Here is a 16501-nt window from a genome sequence, read left to right as displayed (position 1 = left end):
AAGGATTAAATGAGTTAGTATACATAAAGACCTTGATGTAGTGAATGCATCCAGTAAACACTATGAAATTTCAAAACTAGGGATGTGGCTCAAGTGGTAGGTAGCGTGCCTGCCTGGCATGCGCGCGGGGCTGGGTTCGATCCTCAGCACCACATACAAATAAAAGATGTTGTGTCTGCCGAAAACTAAACAATAAATATTAAAAATTCTCTCTTTAAAAACAAACAAACAAACAACAACAACAACAAAAAAAAACAACTACCAGTATTGCCTGAGGCAGATCACTTGACCACTAGTTTCACAAGCAGCTTTTGGCAAAAACGATTCTCCCTGCAAGTTTCACATGAAAGGAACTTAGTTTGCAGGGAAAGAACACATTCTTCCTTTCAGTAATAAACAAAATAATTTGTCTTCAAGGGTAAGATGGAGAAACCAAAAGGCCAAAATTTCTGCAGGATGAGTTAAAAATCATTGTTTGTTAGTATGAGCAAGAGCAACTGAACACTATATTCAGTATTATGAGGAAATTAAAAAGAAAAAAAAAGATTAGCCAGTATTATGAGGAAATTTAAAAAAAAAAAAAAAGATTAGCCAGGCGAGGTAACACACACCTGTAATTTCAGCAATTTGGGAGGCTGAGACGGGAAGTTTGCAAGTTCCAGGCCAGCCTCAGCAATTTAAGGAGAGGCTCAGCAACTTAGACATTGTCTCAAACAACTAGAAGGAGGAGGAGGATGTGAAAGAGGAGAAAGAGGATGATGAAGATGGTGACTGGGGATGTAGCTCGGTGGTAAAGCACCCCTGGGTTCAATTTCCAGTACTGCTGCCCACCCCCACCGCCAGAAAAAAAGAAAATGAAAAAAAAAATTAAAAGATACTTCTCCCTCCCTTTAAGAACTTAGAATCAAATAACAGAGGTAGACAAATACATACTGTAATTTGAAAATAAACACCTGCAACAAATTACCACCTACAGAACAAAATAGTCAAGGCTAAATGCTACAGAGATGATTGCTAATAGGTTTGTAAGAACGGGAAGAGGAAAATGCATAAAGATTTCTGGGGTCTTGCAAATTCAAACTCATTTCCAAATAGGCATAAATTCTGGCCCTAACTCCAGGGCTCGGTCTGCCCTACTCAAACATGAAACTGCGTGCCAGGCGCAGAGGGTCCCGACTCAGGAGGCTGAGGCAGAAGGATCGCTAGTTCGAGGGCAGCCTGGACAACTTAGCAAGCCCCTGTTCCAAAATTTAGAAAAAGCCAGGGTGGTTGACTGAAAAGGACACCAGACCAGAGGGTGTTACGACGTTTCTGCTCTTTTCATAGTAATCTGAGGCTTTCCGTCTCCCCTCGCGGAGTCCAGGCCATCCCCAGCGCCAGGCCTCGCCCCACGGACCACCCTAAACGACCCCCCTCCGCCGCACGACACAGTCCGCGGCGCCGGGAGAAATGCAATGCGGCCGGGCCTCGTCGTCCTTCTCCGTCCTGCCCTCGAACTTCCGGCGCCTCCCCAGCCTCCGCCCGGGACCTCTAGCGCACGGCGCAGCTCAGCAACCTCTACCTTTGCCACCCGACCGCGGGGCCCGCCAGGGACCAGGCTTCCCAGCCCGCGCCCTCTGCTGCCCCTCGTGGCGGCCTCCGTCTTACCGCGGCTCGGTCGGCAACGAGAGAACGACATTTCCCATCCGCCTCCCTTAACCTCGCGAGAGCTCCGGCGAGGCCGCGGGGGAGAGTTGCGCGCAGGCGCGGTCTCGCGTTCTTTCAGCGATCGGCCGCGTGTCTGGGAAGCATGGCGCCACGGTTGGGCGCAGCACCGCTGAGCAGCCCTCTAGGCTTTGGGTGATGATAAGGTTGCGGAGGTGGGAAAACGGGGCTTTCTTCAACACCGGGGTAACACTGAGAGGCGAAGTGGCGACCATCAGCCCGGCCTCCTTCTCACGGAGTGGTGGTAGGGTTGAGGTTCTGTACGAGGAAATGCCTCCCAAACGGCGAGAAATTGGGAAGGACGAGAGCTGAACCCCGTTTTTGGCGTCGCAGGGTTCCTCCTGGGAGAGGGAGGTCCTTGCAGTTTGCGCGACCCCGTGCGTCCACCTTCGTGCTGAGCACGCGCGCCCGGCGGCCCTGGGCCTGTCGGGCTCCCTGTCCACCTGTGGACAGGTTAGGCCCGGGGGCAGGCTAGGCGCGTGGCACTGCAGCATTCGGCCTCGGGAGTGTGAGCGCGGGAATGCACCCTTGCCCTGAGAGCCTTGAGAACACCCAGGCAGTCGTTTTTATTTACTAATGGTAGTGAAAGGGATTGTAGACTTTGGAAATCTGGTTATACTATTTTTTTCTTACCAGTACCAGGGATTGAACCCAGAGGGATTTACTATTGAGCTACATTATTTTAGCTTTTTTTATTCACTCGTTTTAAAATTTTGAGACGGGATCTTGCCAATTCGCAGAAACTGACCCGAATTTGCCATCCTACTGCCTTAACACCGCCCCACCCGCCTCCTTCGCTGGGATTAGGGTTGTGCGCCATCGCGCCTGGCTGGAAATCTAGTTTTGATAACGAAACTTTGTTTCCATTTTTGAAAGCCTTTCTCTAGCTTCTGGGGAGATGAGAAGCAGAGCTGCAGGATGCAGTTTAAAAGTAACGGAACCGCAAAATGAGAAGAGATGGATGCAAGCAGGACCTGGGGGTGGTCACCAGAAAGCAGAGATGGCGTGATGTCCCGGCACATCCACCTCATAAGTTGTTCGAAGTTAAATTGAACTGTGAGTACAGGGTGACTAAGTAAAGTCCCTTTACAGTAGAAATGGGGAGGGTCTGTACTACTGTAATATGAGGCCACTAGGTGTCACTGTTTGAAGTCAACATGGATGGCATTGTGTATGGGGATGAAACAGACTTGGAAAATAAGTTTTGGTTGCTGGGATTTAGGAATCTGTTACTGGTTGAGCTGAGGAGGACATAAGTTATCCCTGGCTGAAGTGACATCTTTTGTGAAGAGTTCTGACTTAACTGAGACTCAGCTTTTTGAAAATAAATGCCTGAAGGTAGTTTCTGTTAGAATGAACTATGACATCCTTATTTCTCTTTTAGATCCATGGTATTGGCTGTGGACTTGTGAAACCCATCATCTTAAAATATTGACCTTAAGAATTTTTGTGATGAAATTTCTATAAATGGTAAGATTTTAGCTCTGATAGAATTGCACAGGTTATGGTCCCCTTTAAGTACTTACTGGTCTTTTGGATTTGGGGATGTGGGAGTCTTCAGGATTGTAGTTGCCCAGACAAGGGAAATAGTATGAAATTCTTTCTGCTTGATTATAATTATAATTATTATTATTATTATTTTTTTTTGCCTAAAAGTCTCAGAATTGGTATTTGTATTAACAACCTGTGTGAGGTAGACCCCTCCATACACACAATCTGCTGCTGAGTAAATAAACAGGCTTAGGGAGTTCTGTCCAAAGTGAAAAACCATTTCATTTATTTATATGTGGTGCTGAGAATTGAACCCAGTGTTTCACACGTGCTAGCCAGCGCTCTAGCACTGAGCTAAAACCCCAGCCCCATAACTATTTTTTGACTTAGTTGTATCATTGACTCTCAACTGAGGATGGAGGGTGCACCTGGTGTCTGGTGGATGCTGCTTACTATCCTACAAAGCATAGACAGCCCATATAAGAACTTCCACCTGAAATGTCAGTAGAGTTAAGATTGAGAAACTGTTAGATTAACTAGAGGTCTGGGTTCCAGTCTTGGTTTGATACCAAATAAAAGCACCATGGCGCTTCTTTTAAAACAGGGTTAATGGTTTTCAAACCTAGTTATATGTCAAAACCACCTACATAGTGTTAGAATGTACACATTTCTGGGCCCCACACCAGCCATGGATGAGAATGACTCTAGAGGGTGTCCCAAGAGTCATGTAGCCAGTCCCAGAGCAGGTGTGTAGGAACAGTTAGATGCTCTGATCTGCTTTGAGCTCAAGGATTTTATTACAGCAAGATTATAGTGATGGCTATTTTTAAGTAGCTTGTGGGGCAGATGTCTAATCCTCTATCTTAAAAAACTGAAAGCCACATGCTTGCTCTGCAGGATAGTTTTGTACATGCAGATGGATGAAGGAGAAATGACCTTGTGTGGTATTGTCATCTCGTGGCAGTAGGAGCTGTTTATGCAGCTGGTCCTCAATAGGCTAGTTGAAAGGATGAGTGATCTGCACCTACTAGGCATTTTACTGATGTCCTAGAGAGACAATTGAATGTTGCCTCTTGTTCAGCTGTGAAGCACTCTGCTTAAGTCTTTTTATAAGGGCAGGAGTTGTCATTGAGCCAGGTCTGGGACACTGGCTGCATCCAGACACCAAATACTAAAAATTTTTGCCATGGAAGGAAAGCATACTCTAATAAAGTAGACAAAATTGATGGATAGTTCTCATGAGGGAAGTAAAGCACGACTTAATAAGAAATCATTGACGTGTGCTCTGGTGGGCAGTACTGTGGGCTAGCAGATTGGTGAGCTGAGTTCATGATGATGTCAAGTTATCCCTGTCTGAAGGCAAGGAAAGGCCTTTCTGTGTGGAATGTGGATATCTGAAACTCAGCTTTGCAAGTTTGCCTTATGAGAAGTTCATGATTTTAAAGAGAACTACTTTAGAGGTACTCTGTTTACATATTCTTCAGTAGTTTTCTTTTTTTCCAATTTCTCTTCCTCACCAGGTGCAGTCTCTGCTTCAGTTGGAAAAGGACCCTCTAGCAGCCACATTGTGGCAGGCACCATGGACCTGAACCCCAAGTGGAATCTCTCATGTAAGCAGAGAAGTCCTGCTGCACATGCTTGGGTGAAGGGTTAGCTCTTTTTTTGTCTCCCCTGCCCTGGACTTGGGAAGGTGCTAAGTAGCAGGGAGTCTTTAACATACTTTTGTTTTCATTGCTAGGTGTCTACTCAGCGAGTTTACTAACTGTAAACTGCTTTACCAGAAGGCAAGTAAAACAGTTCCTCTCCTGTTTGTAAGTTGTTTTATCTTATGTGTTCCTAAGAAGCCTCACAAGCTTATGATGGTTAGTTATCCCTGTCTGAAAATCTCGATTGAGGGAAAATAATCTATTCTGAGGCTTAAGGTGTGGCTCCATGTTCCAGTAGTAGTTCAGGCTTTACAAGGATCAAATCAAGTGGACAGTGCAGGGAGTTGTGTGTGCTCTGCTGAGACTCCAGTCTACAGATCAGATGTTCAGACTAAAGGTCTAGTTGCCCTGTTAATGTCTGTCCCTTTCGGTGATAGCTCTGAAGGCACAGACTCTGTGAGACTACAGAAATGGGCAAGGACTTACTGTGAAGGAGAAGAGTGCCTACCACATATTTCAAGGAAATGAATGTGCCCTTTGAAACTGAAACTGGAATGTAAAATATATGCCAGCTTGTGGCAGTGAGAATGCTTAATTACTGACCTTGCCTCTGCAGCAGTGTCCTGACATTTAGGAAAGAAAAGTGCCATGGCCCTGGCAGAACTGTTGGTTTCCTGTGCTTTGTTAACACCACCAGGGAGCCCTTCTTCCTGTAGCTGAGATTCTGTCTGGATGGCATGGCTGGCACTGGGCCACTGCTTGGGCAGCAGAGGTTGGCACATGAGCAAGAAAAAAGCAAAGTGGTACTGTGGGGGTGATTCTGCCTTTGTTTCCTTTTATTTTTTTTTTTTGTTAAAGAGAGAGTGAGAGACAGAATTTTTTTTAATATTTATTTTTTAGTTTTCAGCGGACACAACATCTTTGTTTGTATGTGGTGCTGAGGATCGAACCCGGGCCGCACGCATGCCAGGCGGGCGCGCTACCGCTTGAGCCACATCCCCAACCCCCTTTGTTTCCTTTTAAATGCCAGGCTTGAAGTGGACCCAGATTTTCTCTTCTGTTGAAACTGGAGAGCTGATCTTTAAGGTCATATTTTTGTTCAGTTACCAGGGCAGTCTCGATTGGGGTGAGATTTAACAAGCTTGAAAACTGGCCCCAGCTGCTTACAGCCTGCCAAGTAAAGCAAAGTGAAGGAGTGGGTCAGCAGGTGGGAAGATCCACATTGTTATCATGTGCTTCCAGGGGGCTCAACCAACCTGGGTAAACCTTGAGATTCAGAGGGAGTTGGATGCAAATATCCCTGCTGTTTAGTGGGAGTCTTTTCTGGCCGCCCTCCTTAGACACTGGCTCCTTAAAATGAGTCCTCTTAGAATCTCACCAGCCTGCGTTAAAACTTTTGATAGTTCTTGTGCTCCCCCAGTATACATATGCCCAATATATAATGGCTGGAACAAATCCTCTTAGACTGTTTGCCTTTTGCTTTTAATGTTTGGTTGTGACGCACTTAGTTGGCTGTTTACTGGAAATTGTTCTGTTTTACAGGTTATCTCCTGGTGGTGCCAGACGGGATCTGCACGGCCCTGCTTCTGCTAATGCCTATGAGTTAATCCCACTCAAATAGAATCATAAGAATTTTTTTGGATTTCATCCTCAAAAATAGCCAAGGAATTTGAGTGACTGAGATCACCATCACCACTTTTAGCAGCTAGTGAAGTTGGGGTATAACTAAAAATATCTGGACTTCAGTTTAGGTGGTCTGAGTATAATCTCATGTATAGATGAGACTTCGGTGATTGTAAACTGAAATTGTTAATGTGCATACATTGTTGTAGGAAGCTAAGGGGAAACAATGCTTGTCCTCAAAAAGCATTTCTCAGTGGATTTCCTGTGAAGTCATTGTTTTATTTAAAATTTTGAAGCACAATTAAAGGTTCTGTTTTTATTCACTAGCAATGTGGATTTCAGATTGAGACACAAAGTAACTTTATTTGTTCTTTGATTCAAGAGAACATTCTTAGGAGTTTCACAGAATAAGAATTTGATCTTTTTTTTTTTTCTTTCTATATTTGTACCTGCTAAAGTGATGATGTACTGCATGTATTGCCACCCACAAACATTGCTTTCTTTTACCTTAAATCTAATAAAACACTGATAAAGGTACTACTGGCATCTAGAGGGTCGGTGGGCACAGGGAAAGTACTATAATCTTGGGTGTCAGGGCAGTGCTAGGTTACCAAGCTAATCAGATTAGTGGTAGTGATCATCACTAGGTCACTGTAAGACACCAGAATGGATTGTGACTGTCAGGGTACCTTATATATTCCCCTGTTTGACTTCCTTCCAAACCAAGTATTCTGTCAAAGGATCATACCACTCTCCTGGAGGTAAGGCCAACCAGGAGGCTTTGTCTTGATGCCAGTAACTGAAATGTTGTTTCCCTCTAGTCCTGGGCTCCAAGCAGTGGTAGCTGCCTTGTAACTAAAGCCCACCTGTCAATTGTGTTGATCAGATGTCTGGATTACTGAATGCTATTGTGTGTGGTGTGTGGTGACCGAGTTCTTCATCCCTCTTGAGAATAAAATCAAGCTCCCAAAACCATAGAAACCTGGCCTTGGTGGATTGGCCAGTGTAGGCAGTGGCTACCTTGGGAAGTTGCCAGCATTTGCTGGCAACAGCTCTTGCTCCATGTGCAGTGCAGCCTACTAAGTGATCTAAAGCCACTAGTTTGTGTCCAGTATCAGGGCTTGGTTAGGGGCTGTTGGGTGCAACTTAAAATCACTTAAAAGCCCATAAAATTATGAAACTGCCTATGAGCTAGATAGGTTCAAATTTATTGAAGCCATGATGTGAGGATGAGGTTTCATGACCAGTAGTGTCATCCTGTTGGTGACAAGATCCTCAGCATTGGTGGCGGTGGCAGGCAGGCTTCTGTGCAGTTGACCCCCATCAAACACCAGTATCTCCTATTCTTGGACTCTGGTAAACTTCGTGCTGGACACCAGCATCTTCTGTACTTTCTCTACCAACCCCCAGCACAAGACAAAATGGTCATTCATTTATGCAGTTAACCTAGTCTTGAGTTTTACTTTTGCCTTTTGCTCTTACACTTTATCAGGGGGCAGAAAAATCATGGTCTCAGGTGCTTGAGATGTCCTCAGTTGAGTGGCTTTGGTGTTTGGGGATGACATGCCATTAGGGGTGAGTTGGGGCTGGGATTGTGTTTGCCTGCTTGTCTGGCTTGATCTTGGTTACTGATGGATCCTGAATGGCATCATTGATCTAAGTCTGTTGGCTGTTGCTTAGCTCCAAGGTGTGCCTGCCTCTTGCTGGTAAGGGTCACTGATGTTGGGAATGTTGTCTTCAATTTTGAAACAAATCCAGCAAAGCAGTCTGCTTTCCTTTAACCAAAGTGGGATGTCTAAGACCCAGAGGGTTTCCCTTTAGATGGTAAGATAGGGTGCCCTCCTTTTAGTAACAGTCACGAGTTCACCTCAGTATCTTCTGTTGGGAAGTAGAGGGTCAGGGGGAGTGAACCCCCTTCTCAAAGGTTGAAAAAAAGGGGGGAGGGCTTTTGGCCAGGGTCACAGCCCTGCAAGAAGCAGAAGGCTTTGTGCTTTGGGGTCAGCGCTGGTACAGCCAAAGGATGCCAGCCTTATGTAGGTCTCTCCACAGAACGGCTTCCAGGGGCAGATCATGGTTTGCATAGAATATCAGTGGCTTCTTTACTCGTTCGAAATAGTGGTCAGAATATTTCTGGTAGTTCTTTGTGATGAATCCATAGGCACTGACCTGGATAAAACCATTATTGAGTTAGTATTTGTTGATGCTTGGAGGTGTATGAACTCAGAAAGGTCTGCTGCATGCCCACACAGGTGCATAGGTGCAGATGCAGGTAAACACAGCTCACAGGGGCACTTTTTTCCTACACATTCTCACCCCAGCAGTAAGACCTCAAGATAAGTTATCCCCCTGAACAAGCAAGGAAGTGGAGACATGTCTCCCTCCACTCACTTAAGGCAAAGCTGGGTTTGAAACTTTGGTGTGACTAAAGCCATGATCTTCAAGTTCAGGCTGATTCAGGAATTAATAGTGACTGCAATCAAGAGATTCTATATTAAAATAGGGAAAATATGTGGGACCAGAGTGGAGTTTGGCCTCTAGCCTTTGTACTGGCTTTACCAGGGTCTCGAAAACTGCTCAGCCTCTGCTGTTCACTTCAGTATGTTTTATGTGTGGGACACTGAACCTGCTCACCTGTCCCATGTCAGTTCCAGCATGTCCCCACAAGAGGACCTCCTGGTTGAGAAGATTCTGCTTTCAGAAGAGCAGCATGATTTAGTGTGAAAAAAGTGCTGGGGCAGGTGGCTGACTCAGGCCCTTCCTGGGGAGGACCCTGGGGAGCAGGTGTGCAAGCAGGTTGATAGTGCCACTCCTGCACTGGGGAATCCTTTCACTGTGGGATGGTGGCCTGGAGTCCCTATCTAGGTGGCCAGGTCTCAGGGAAGGACTATTGGGAGTCATACTGAGTTCTGCTGAAATCTCTGCTCCGTGGCCTCAGGCTCCTTACCTGGTCACAAGTATGCAAAGCTGTCAGCAGCATGAGGGCCCCAGTACTGGGCATATATAGGTCTCCGAAGTTTGTGTTAATCAATTTTGATTTCAAAAACCTACAAACAAAAAGGTATTAAAACCCGAGAAACATTCAACTGTTGTCTGTTAGCTTCAGATTGCACCACTAACTATACTGCACAGCTACCCATTCAAACAAGTAAACAACATATGGTCCTTCTACCCAATCAATTCCCCATTTTTGGGGAAAAGCCAAATAAATTCCAAAATTCAAGGATCTCATGGCAGGAGTTGGGAAGATGAGAAAGGAAACCCAGGTAGGATCTTTCCGCCTTTCTCCACTGGCAACACCTTATTTCCGCTCCTATTGTTAGGTAACCACAAAGCCTAGGACATAAGCAGCCTATTCATTTAGCCTGAGCCCTTTCTCTACCCCACATCTTGATCACTCAGGAATGAGTAAGGTGGGAGCTCAGATCCTGTGTCTGGACTCACTGGTGTGATGGTGCCCACACTCATATGACCTGCAGAATGGGCATATAACTGCTGTGGTTTCTGTGGGGCTCCCTAGATGCATTTGGCTACCCTTCTCCACTCTGTCCTGGGATGCTTGCCTCTGGGCTACTTCAGGGTTTCTCAACTATGGCACCATTGACATTTATGGCATAATCCCCCCACCTCCTGCTCTGGGTACTGGGAATTGAACCCAGGGGTGCTTAATCACTGAGCTACCCGCACCCAGCCTTTTATTGTATTTTGAGAAGTTGCTAAGGGTCACTGAACTTGCGATCCTCCTGCTTCACCCTCCCTCAGCCTTGGGAAACGCTGGGATCACAGGCAGTGCACCAGCCTGCCTGGCTGGGTAGTTCTTATTGCAGGGGCCATTCTGTGCACTTCCTGTTCAGCAGCAGCCCTGGCCTCTACCCACTAATGGCACTCACCTGACCCCCCTCCTGTGACAGACAAAAATGTCTTCAGACAGGACCAAGTACCCACCCTACCCCACCCTCTGTTGAGAACCACTGGGAGGAGAGAGGGAGAGAAGGAGATCAGGCCCTTTCTTCCCCAGATTCCTCCAGTGGTGGCTTTCAGCTGGCTGGGTTTGCTGTTGCTAATACCCCCTACCTCTGCACAGCTGGCTCCTTGGTACGCGGGGCCTGTGCCTTTGTGTGAGGGTTCCTGGGAAATAAACTTCCTGGGCTTATCCTGAGTTTTCTGCCATTGCCTGTCGACTGACTGCTCCATCAAGGTAGCAAGCAAAGGAGTAAATGCCATGGCAAAGTGCTTGGCTCTGCGGGGGAGTTGGGGAGCACCGACTGCGTGGACCCCTCACCCGTGGTAGGTGTGGGCGAGGAAAGGGAGCTGGTGTTCCGCCCGTCACCCCATCCCCGTACCTCTTTGTCAGGTAGCTGATGAATTCTGGGTGCAGCAGTTTGAATTTACTGGCAGAGGCTTCCGGTCCAAAATAGGTGCGAGGCCTAGGACCCACGATAGAAGTGGACAGAGCGCCCGGAACCGTCGAAGGGCAAGGGGGAGAGCGAGGGGAAGAAGGTGGAGCTGAGGTTCCGGCGATAGGTGCGGTAGTAGGGCCGGGGCTGCGAGTAGTAGCGCGAGAAGGGGGTGTAGAAGGTGGCGGGCAGCACCGTGGGCACCACGTGCGGCTTCCCTCTCAGCAGCACCTCGGTGGGCGGGGAGTAGGAGAGCGAGCTGGGCGGGATGAAGAGCGAGGGCGGCGTGGGGTAGGTGCACGAGGTCTGCGGCGGGAGCGGGGGCGGCGGCAGCAGCGGCAGGTAGAAGGAGTCGGGCATAGGCGGGGGCTCCCTGGTCTTGGTGCCGGGAAAGGTGCAGGGGAAGCACTGGTTTTGGGGGAGCGGTGATGTCGGCGGCTGGAAGAAGGGGGCCTCGTTCAGGAAGCGGGGCACGTAGGGAGCGATGCAGGACGGGATGCTCGGGGCGGAGGGCCCGATGTAGGAGGACGAGGGGACCGGGCTTTGGTAGGGGGACTTGCCCAGCGGCACCGAGGGGGTCAGGGAAGGGTTTCTAGAGAGGGACTTAAAGCCAGACAGGGAGGGGGATTTGGAGGCCGGTGGAGTCCGGACCACATGTTGGATGTGAGGACTCGGGGTCAGGGAGGAAGTCCGGGAAGAGGGCTGAGAGGTGTTTGGGGTGGCAGGGTGAGAGGGTGGGCGGGAGGAAGACCCCCGGGTGGGGGAGGCAGGAGGGAGTGAGCCTGCAGGGCTGGGGTAGGGCTGCTGACTGGAAGGGAGGACAATGTGGTTGGAGCGGGACTGGGAGGGGGATTGGGTTGGGGATGGATTGGGGGTGTGGGAGGGGGAGCTCATTGGTGTTGGGGAGGCTTATGTCCACCTGATGTCCCTGAGGCAGCCCCCCCAAAGAGCCCAGTCCTGTTGGTGTCACAGAGCCCATCCTGGTGGCCAATGGCAACAGGGGGAGCAATTGTTGGGTAACACAAGGGGGTGGGGGAGGGCCTGGACACAGGACCCCCACAGATGGCAGTCTGGCCCTTGTGATTTGACCCATAAAGGCCCCTCAAAATGTGCTCTTTTGGGAGTGGGTGAAATGTCCAGAGGGTACTGTGAGAGGGGACTGCTCATGTCTCAGTGGTAGCACAGGTTTCTAAGCAACTGATTTCAGGGAGAAGACACTGGGCAGTGCCAGGACACGGTTTGCAAGAGCTGGGCGCAGCCCACTGCCTTGGAAGGTGGGAGGGGGAAGACAGTGTGTCCCGGCTTGTCACCTGTCAGGACACTGCCTGAGGAGCCTGTGCTTTGGGCTTCTTGGGAGGGTGCCCACCCACCACCTAGTCTTCAGAACAATGTTCTCAAGGGGTCATCAGACCCAGCTGAGGAAAGGCCTCTGCCACTGTGGCCTGTGGCCTTGAGCAGCTGACAGCTGGACTGGTGATGGAGACCATGGCCTGAAGCAAGGAGCCAGGCCTGCTCTCTCCATTCAGAGAACCTGCCCCTGGAGCCAGCAGGAGACCAATAGGGTCACCTGGGTGTCCTGCAGGTAAACACAGTTCCTCAGCACTGAATCACATTCAATGTCTGAGGATTGTTGAGTTCTTGGGATTTCCCTGTTGCCCTTCACCCAGTGACCAGCTCCACTGTGGCCCCAGAAACATGGAGTGACCACTCAGCATTACCCGCCCCCTACACCACAGCCTCACACCACTACCATGTGGATGCTCACCTGTCCCCTTTGTCAGGGCCCTCTGGGACAGACACACCCAGGATGGCTGATCTCAGCATCAGGTAGTCACGGATGCTTGAGGGGATGAAGATATAACGCAGGTCCTATTAGGGCAACAGGGATAAGGCCACATTCAGCTTCTGCTTGGAGTGAACTGCCCTCCAAACTGCCCTCCACACAGTCTTGCCACCAGAGCTGACTGAGGAGTTTCCTAACATACCTCTCTTCTTACTCTGAGGTACTGTGGTTGTTTCAGTGTATGTTCAGATTCTTTGATACCCTTCCCTACAAGGGTGAAGACTAATTCTTGTCCCCAAACACTATTTTTTTTTTTTTTGCAATACCACTGAGCTATACTCCCGGCTCTTGTTAAATTTTATTTTGAGACAGTCTGAGTTGCCCAGGCTGGCTCAAATTTGCTGTCCTCCTGCCTCAGCCTCCCAAGTAGCTGGGATTGTGGGTGTGCACCTCTGCACCCAGCTCCCTGGGGTATGGGCTGGACTTAGGGACTAGTGCACAGAATTTTTCTGTTAAATGCAAAGTGGAATATGATAATATGTGACTTTGAAGACTAGGTCATAAAGGTGCTGGGGCTACTTGCTCTCTTTTATATGACACTCTGAGTGAAATTAGCTGCCAGGTCATGGGAACTCTTGAGTGGCTTATAGAGGGGTGCAAGTCTCAAGGACCTTTGAGGGAAGAACCATCCTGCCTCTAGCCCAGTCAAGCCATAAGATGACAACAACCCATTGCCTGAAAGACTGAACCAGAACCACTCTAATAAGCCACTCTCAGATTCCCCACCCATTGAAACAGTGAGATAATAAATGTTGTTTAAGGTGTTGGTGTCATTCATTATACAGCAATAAATAACTGATGCAGGTATTATGGCCATACCAGAAATCTTCCCCATTTTTTTCTATTATTAGCAATGAAAAGTTCTATTAGGGGAATTCAGTGCATACATAGTATGGGTAGGACCCTCCTGAATGCTCTACTCAGAGAAGGTTCTGGAAACCAGTTTCAGAGAAACTGCCCCTGGAGCCAGTAGGAGACCAATAGGGTCACGTGGGTGTCCAGCAGGTAGTCAACGCAGTTCCTCAACTCTGAATCACATTCAATGTCTGAGGATTGTTGAGTTCTTGGGATTTCCCTGTTGCCCTTCACCCAATGACCAGCTTCTGCAATACAGAACCTCTTTCCTGGGATCTGCATGTGGCACCCAGATTGTTCTGAGGCAGGACGCATAAAGTCAGGACACCTGAGTGTGGCTGAGACAATCTGGATGCTGTCACTAGCTGTGACCTGTGACCTGGGGCATGTTTCTTAGTCTCTTTGAACCTCAGTTTCCTACACAGAGCTGTTGTGGGAATTTGAGAGGTCACATTGTCATTCTTTTGGTGGGCCCTATGGGGACGTGGAAACAACCCTAGTCCTATAGTCCAAGAGGCCTATATTTTGATAATTCTAGCTGGATGACAGTGGACATGTTCCTGAAACTCTCAGAGTCTGAGTTTTGCCATTTGGAAATAGGTATGATGATCCCACTTGAGGCTGCAATGATGTCTGTGTCTATGTCCTGGGCGCCAAAGAGGTGTTCAATAGATACTCTTCTACTGGACCGTGGTGATCCCCCCCAGAGGATATGAGTTCTGGGGTGGGCAGTCTGGATTTGAATTCTGGCCTACTGCCCACTTGCTGAATGAAAGGAAACCAAGTCTCAATTTTCTCACCAGTAAAGTGAGGCAGTGTAAAAGTTGATGTGGTATCTGTCAACTGCCTGGCACATCATCAGCCTTCAGTAAATATTAGCCTGAGCCAGCTACCTAAAAGAACAGGGGTCTCTGACCAGATCTGCCTTGACCTTTAATGGCTACACCTTGGGCAGCCAAGATCCTGGCACTACCTCTCCAGCCACTGGACTGGGGTCTGAAAGTCCTATGGCCCATCCCACCAACAGGGCCCAGGAACACGGCACCCACTGTTCATCTCATGGCATGGCCATCAGAGGCCTCACCTGTCCTTGTGGCACAGAAGTGAAGCCCAGATTCTGGTAGGAGATGAGGGAGTTCTTCATGGTGTTCACAGTGAAACCATAGAAGGAGGTCTTGGTGCCCACATCTTGCTCAAAGCCTTTGATCACCGCTCCATTGAGCCTGGCCAGAATGGAGGACATCAGTGTCATCGTGGTCACACCATGCTATCTGCTTTCCTTCCAGCTCTGCCTCGCCTATCCTCTCCCCATACTTCTGTGTAGACACTCCCTTTGCCCAGGGCAACACCTGTGTGCAGGGGTCCTGGGAAGGGCACACTGGCCTGGTGGCCCCTTGCTCCCAGGTCCTCCTGTACAGCGTACCCACGCTCTGTCTTGAGGTCTGTGGAGTCTGTGCCTGTCTACCCATCGTCACTGCTGAGCTGTCTCGGGGGGTGCTGCCTTGGCTCTCCACCCAGCTCTGCTGTCCCAGCCCTTCCAGGCCCCTGCCCTCATACCTGAACACGTAGTCATGGGCATCAATTTGCAGACCCTGACGGGACCCGTTCAGAATGCCTCCATTACCCACCACGGCACAGCGAATGCAGTCTGGGGAGGGCCCCCCCGAGGCGGCAAACAGTCTTTCATTCTCTGAGGTGTTCAGAAGGCTCAGGGTAGAGGCGATGGCTGTGCATGAAGACAAGGGGGAGCCATGGAGTCATGGGGGCCTCTCCTGGCCTTGCTCCCCAGAGGCCTGACCCCAGCCCCTCCCCAGAGGCACAAAGGGTGGGCAGAGAATGGGGGGGTCAGTGAGGGAGAGAACTAAGAGAAGGGTGAAGGGAAGGGGGCTCAAGAACGTGAATAACCCATCCTCTCGAGGCTGTGTGCGGTCCGAACAAGAGAATCTGAAGTGGACTCAGGGCAGCTCTGATGTGGAGGGGCTCCGGGCCTGAGGGAAGTGGTTTCTGAGCAGCAACCATGAGTGGGCTGATGGGGCCCCTTTGGCCTCTGTCCTCAACCTCTGTTGGACCCGAATACTTCATGCCAGGGAGACCCCAGGGTGGCGAGAACTGCCAGGCAGGGGCACTCAGCCCTCTGCTGAGCCCTGGGTGCTTGGATGAAGGAAGGAGGTGAGGTCAGTGTCACACAGCTGGGGGTCTCCGGGGAGAACTCAGATCACTGAGAGAGTGGGGCCTGGTCCACCCCAGGGCCAGCAGGAGGAAGAAGGGGCGGCAGGGAAGAGGCAGGGGGTAGTAGGTACTTTGGTGTGAGAGTCCCTGCCAGCCATAGGGGCCCTTCTGCTGTCTCAGGTTGTCCCAGAGCTCTGGGGTGAAGAGGCCCCCCCACAGCAGCACTGGAGTGGAGAGATCAAACAGTTTCCGGAAGCGTTGGTGCCTCAGAATGGCCAGGTCAAGCGGGTGTGGGCAGGGCCGGCTCTGTGGGTGAGAAGATACGAAGGCTGAGCCCCATTAGGAAGGGGCCTGGGTGGGTGGGTGGCCTCCAGGGAGCTGCAGGGATGAGCGTCCTTCCTCTCCAGACTGGGGCCACCCGGATCTGCTAATTGAAATGGCCTCTGGTCCAGCCGCCTGGTGAGGGTCAGAGAAAATTCTGGATTTAGCCTGCCACCCCTTCCTCTCCCAGACACCACATCTCCATGCTCTGCCGGGTCTGGCCTCCCACTCCTTCGCCTCAGACCTGGGCAAACATTGGGCACTTTCCAGTGCCCTGACAGTATGACCTGCCCCTTCAGTGGAGGAGTTGGGCCCCGGCTTTGGAATCCATCAGCCTGGTCCAAAGCCTGTCTCTGGCAGGACTCCCTGTAGGACTCTTGTGTGAAAGGGAAGATTTGTAATTACCTTTCTTCCCATTGGTGTTCATGTTCAACTCATTTACCCCCCCCCCCCCC

General features: G+C 49.6%; 2 protein-coding genes, 2 long non-coding RNA genes and 3 other non-coding genes across 11 annotated transcripts in view; 5 read left to right on the top strand and 2 right to left on the bottom strand.

The window, feature by feature from the left end:
• Nucleotides 1-1727: 1727 nt before the first annotated feature.
• On the top strand, nt 1728-4985 carry LOC107157750. Of its 5 annotated transcripts, none has more exons than XR_007345556.1 (5): nt 1728-1850; nt 2581-2760; nt 3089-3174; nt 4716-4805; nt 4934-4985. It is a non-coding gene; the product is annotated as an uncharacterized LOC107157750 (long non-coding RNA). The 5 variants fall into 5 exon arrangements; XR_001505542.2 differs by having other exon boundaries at nt 1745-1859; XR_007345555.1 differs by having other exon boundaries at nt 1745-1948.
• Nucleotides 2941-3018, top strand: LOC125615001. The gene has a single exon (XR_007345570.1). It is a non-coding gene; the product is annotated as a small nucleolar RNA R38 (small nucleolar RNA).
• LOC125615007 lies at nt 4517-4600 on the top strand. The gene has a single exon (XR_007345574.1). It is a non-coding gene; the product is annotated as a small nucleolar RNA R38 (small nucleolar RNA).
• A 58-nt stretch (nt 4986-5043) lies between the features above and the next one.
• Nucleotides 5044-5116, top strand: LOC125615000. Its single transcript, XR_007345569.1, has one exon. It is a non-coding gene; the product is annotated as a small nucleolar RNA R38 (small nucleolar RNA).
• Nucleotides 5117-5865: 749 nt separating this feature from the next.
• LOC107157752 lies at nt 5866-6765 on the top strand. Its single transcript, XR_001505544.2, has 2 exons — nt 5866-5927; nt 6384-6765. It is a non-coding gene; the product is annotated as an uncharacterized LOC107157752 (long non-coding RNA).
• An 886-nt stretch (nt 6766-7651) lies between these two features.
• The window catches only part of St6galnac2 (ST6 N-acetylgalactosaminide alpha-2,6-sialyltransferase 2), a 15968-nt gene continuing 7118 nt past the window's right edge, over nt 7652-16501 (bottom strand). The window contains exons 3-9 of the mRNA XM_015504138.1: nt 15857-16031; nt 15114-15282; nt 14641-14779; nt 12624-12727; nt 10805-10888; nt 9409-9508; nt 7652-8630 (exon numbers count right to left, since the gene is read on the bottom strand). Coding sequence (XP_015359624.1) covers nt 8463-8630; nt 9409-9508; nt 10805-10888; nt 12624-12727; nt 14641-14779; nt 15114-15282; nt 15857-16031 — 939 coding nt within the window. The 3' untranslated portion in view covers nt 7652-8462. The remainder of the gene's footprint in view (nt 8631-9408; nt 9509-10804; nt 10889-12623; nt 12728-14640; nt 14780-15113; nt 15283-15856; nt 16032-16501) is intronic.
• LOC125614989 (leucine-rich repeat extensin-like protein 5) lies at nt 10889-12616 on the bottom strand. Its single transcript, XM_048797811.1, has one exon. It carries the CDS (start codon nt 11750-11752, stop codon nt 10889-10891), a length of 864 nt encoding a protein of 287 aa, XP_048653768.1. The 5' UTR covers nt 11753-12616.

Source organism: Marmota marmota, unplaced genomic scaffold, assembly GCF_001458135.2.
Source record: "Marmota marmota marmota unplaced genomic scaffold, marMar, whole genome shotgun sequence".
Lineage (NCBI taxonomy): Eukaryota > Metazoa > Chordata > Mammalia > Rodentia > Sciuridae > Marmota > Marmota marmota.
This window is presented reverse-complemented; position numbering and strand designations above follow the sequence as displayed.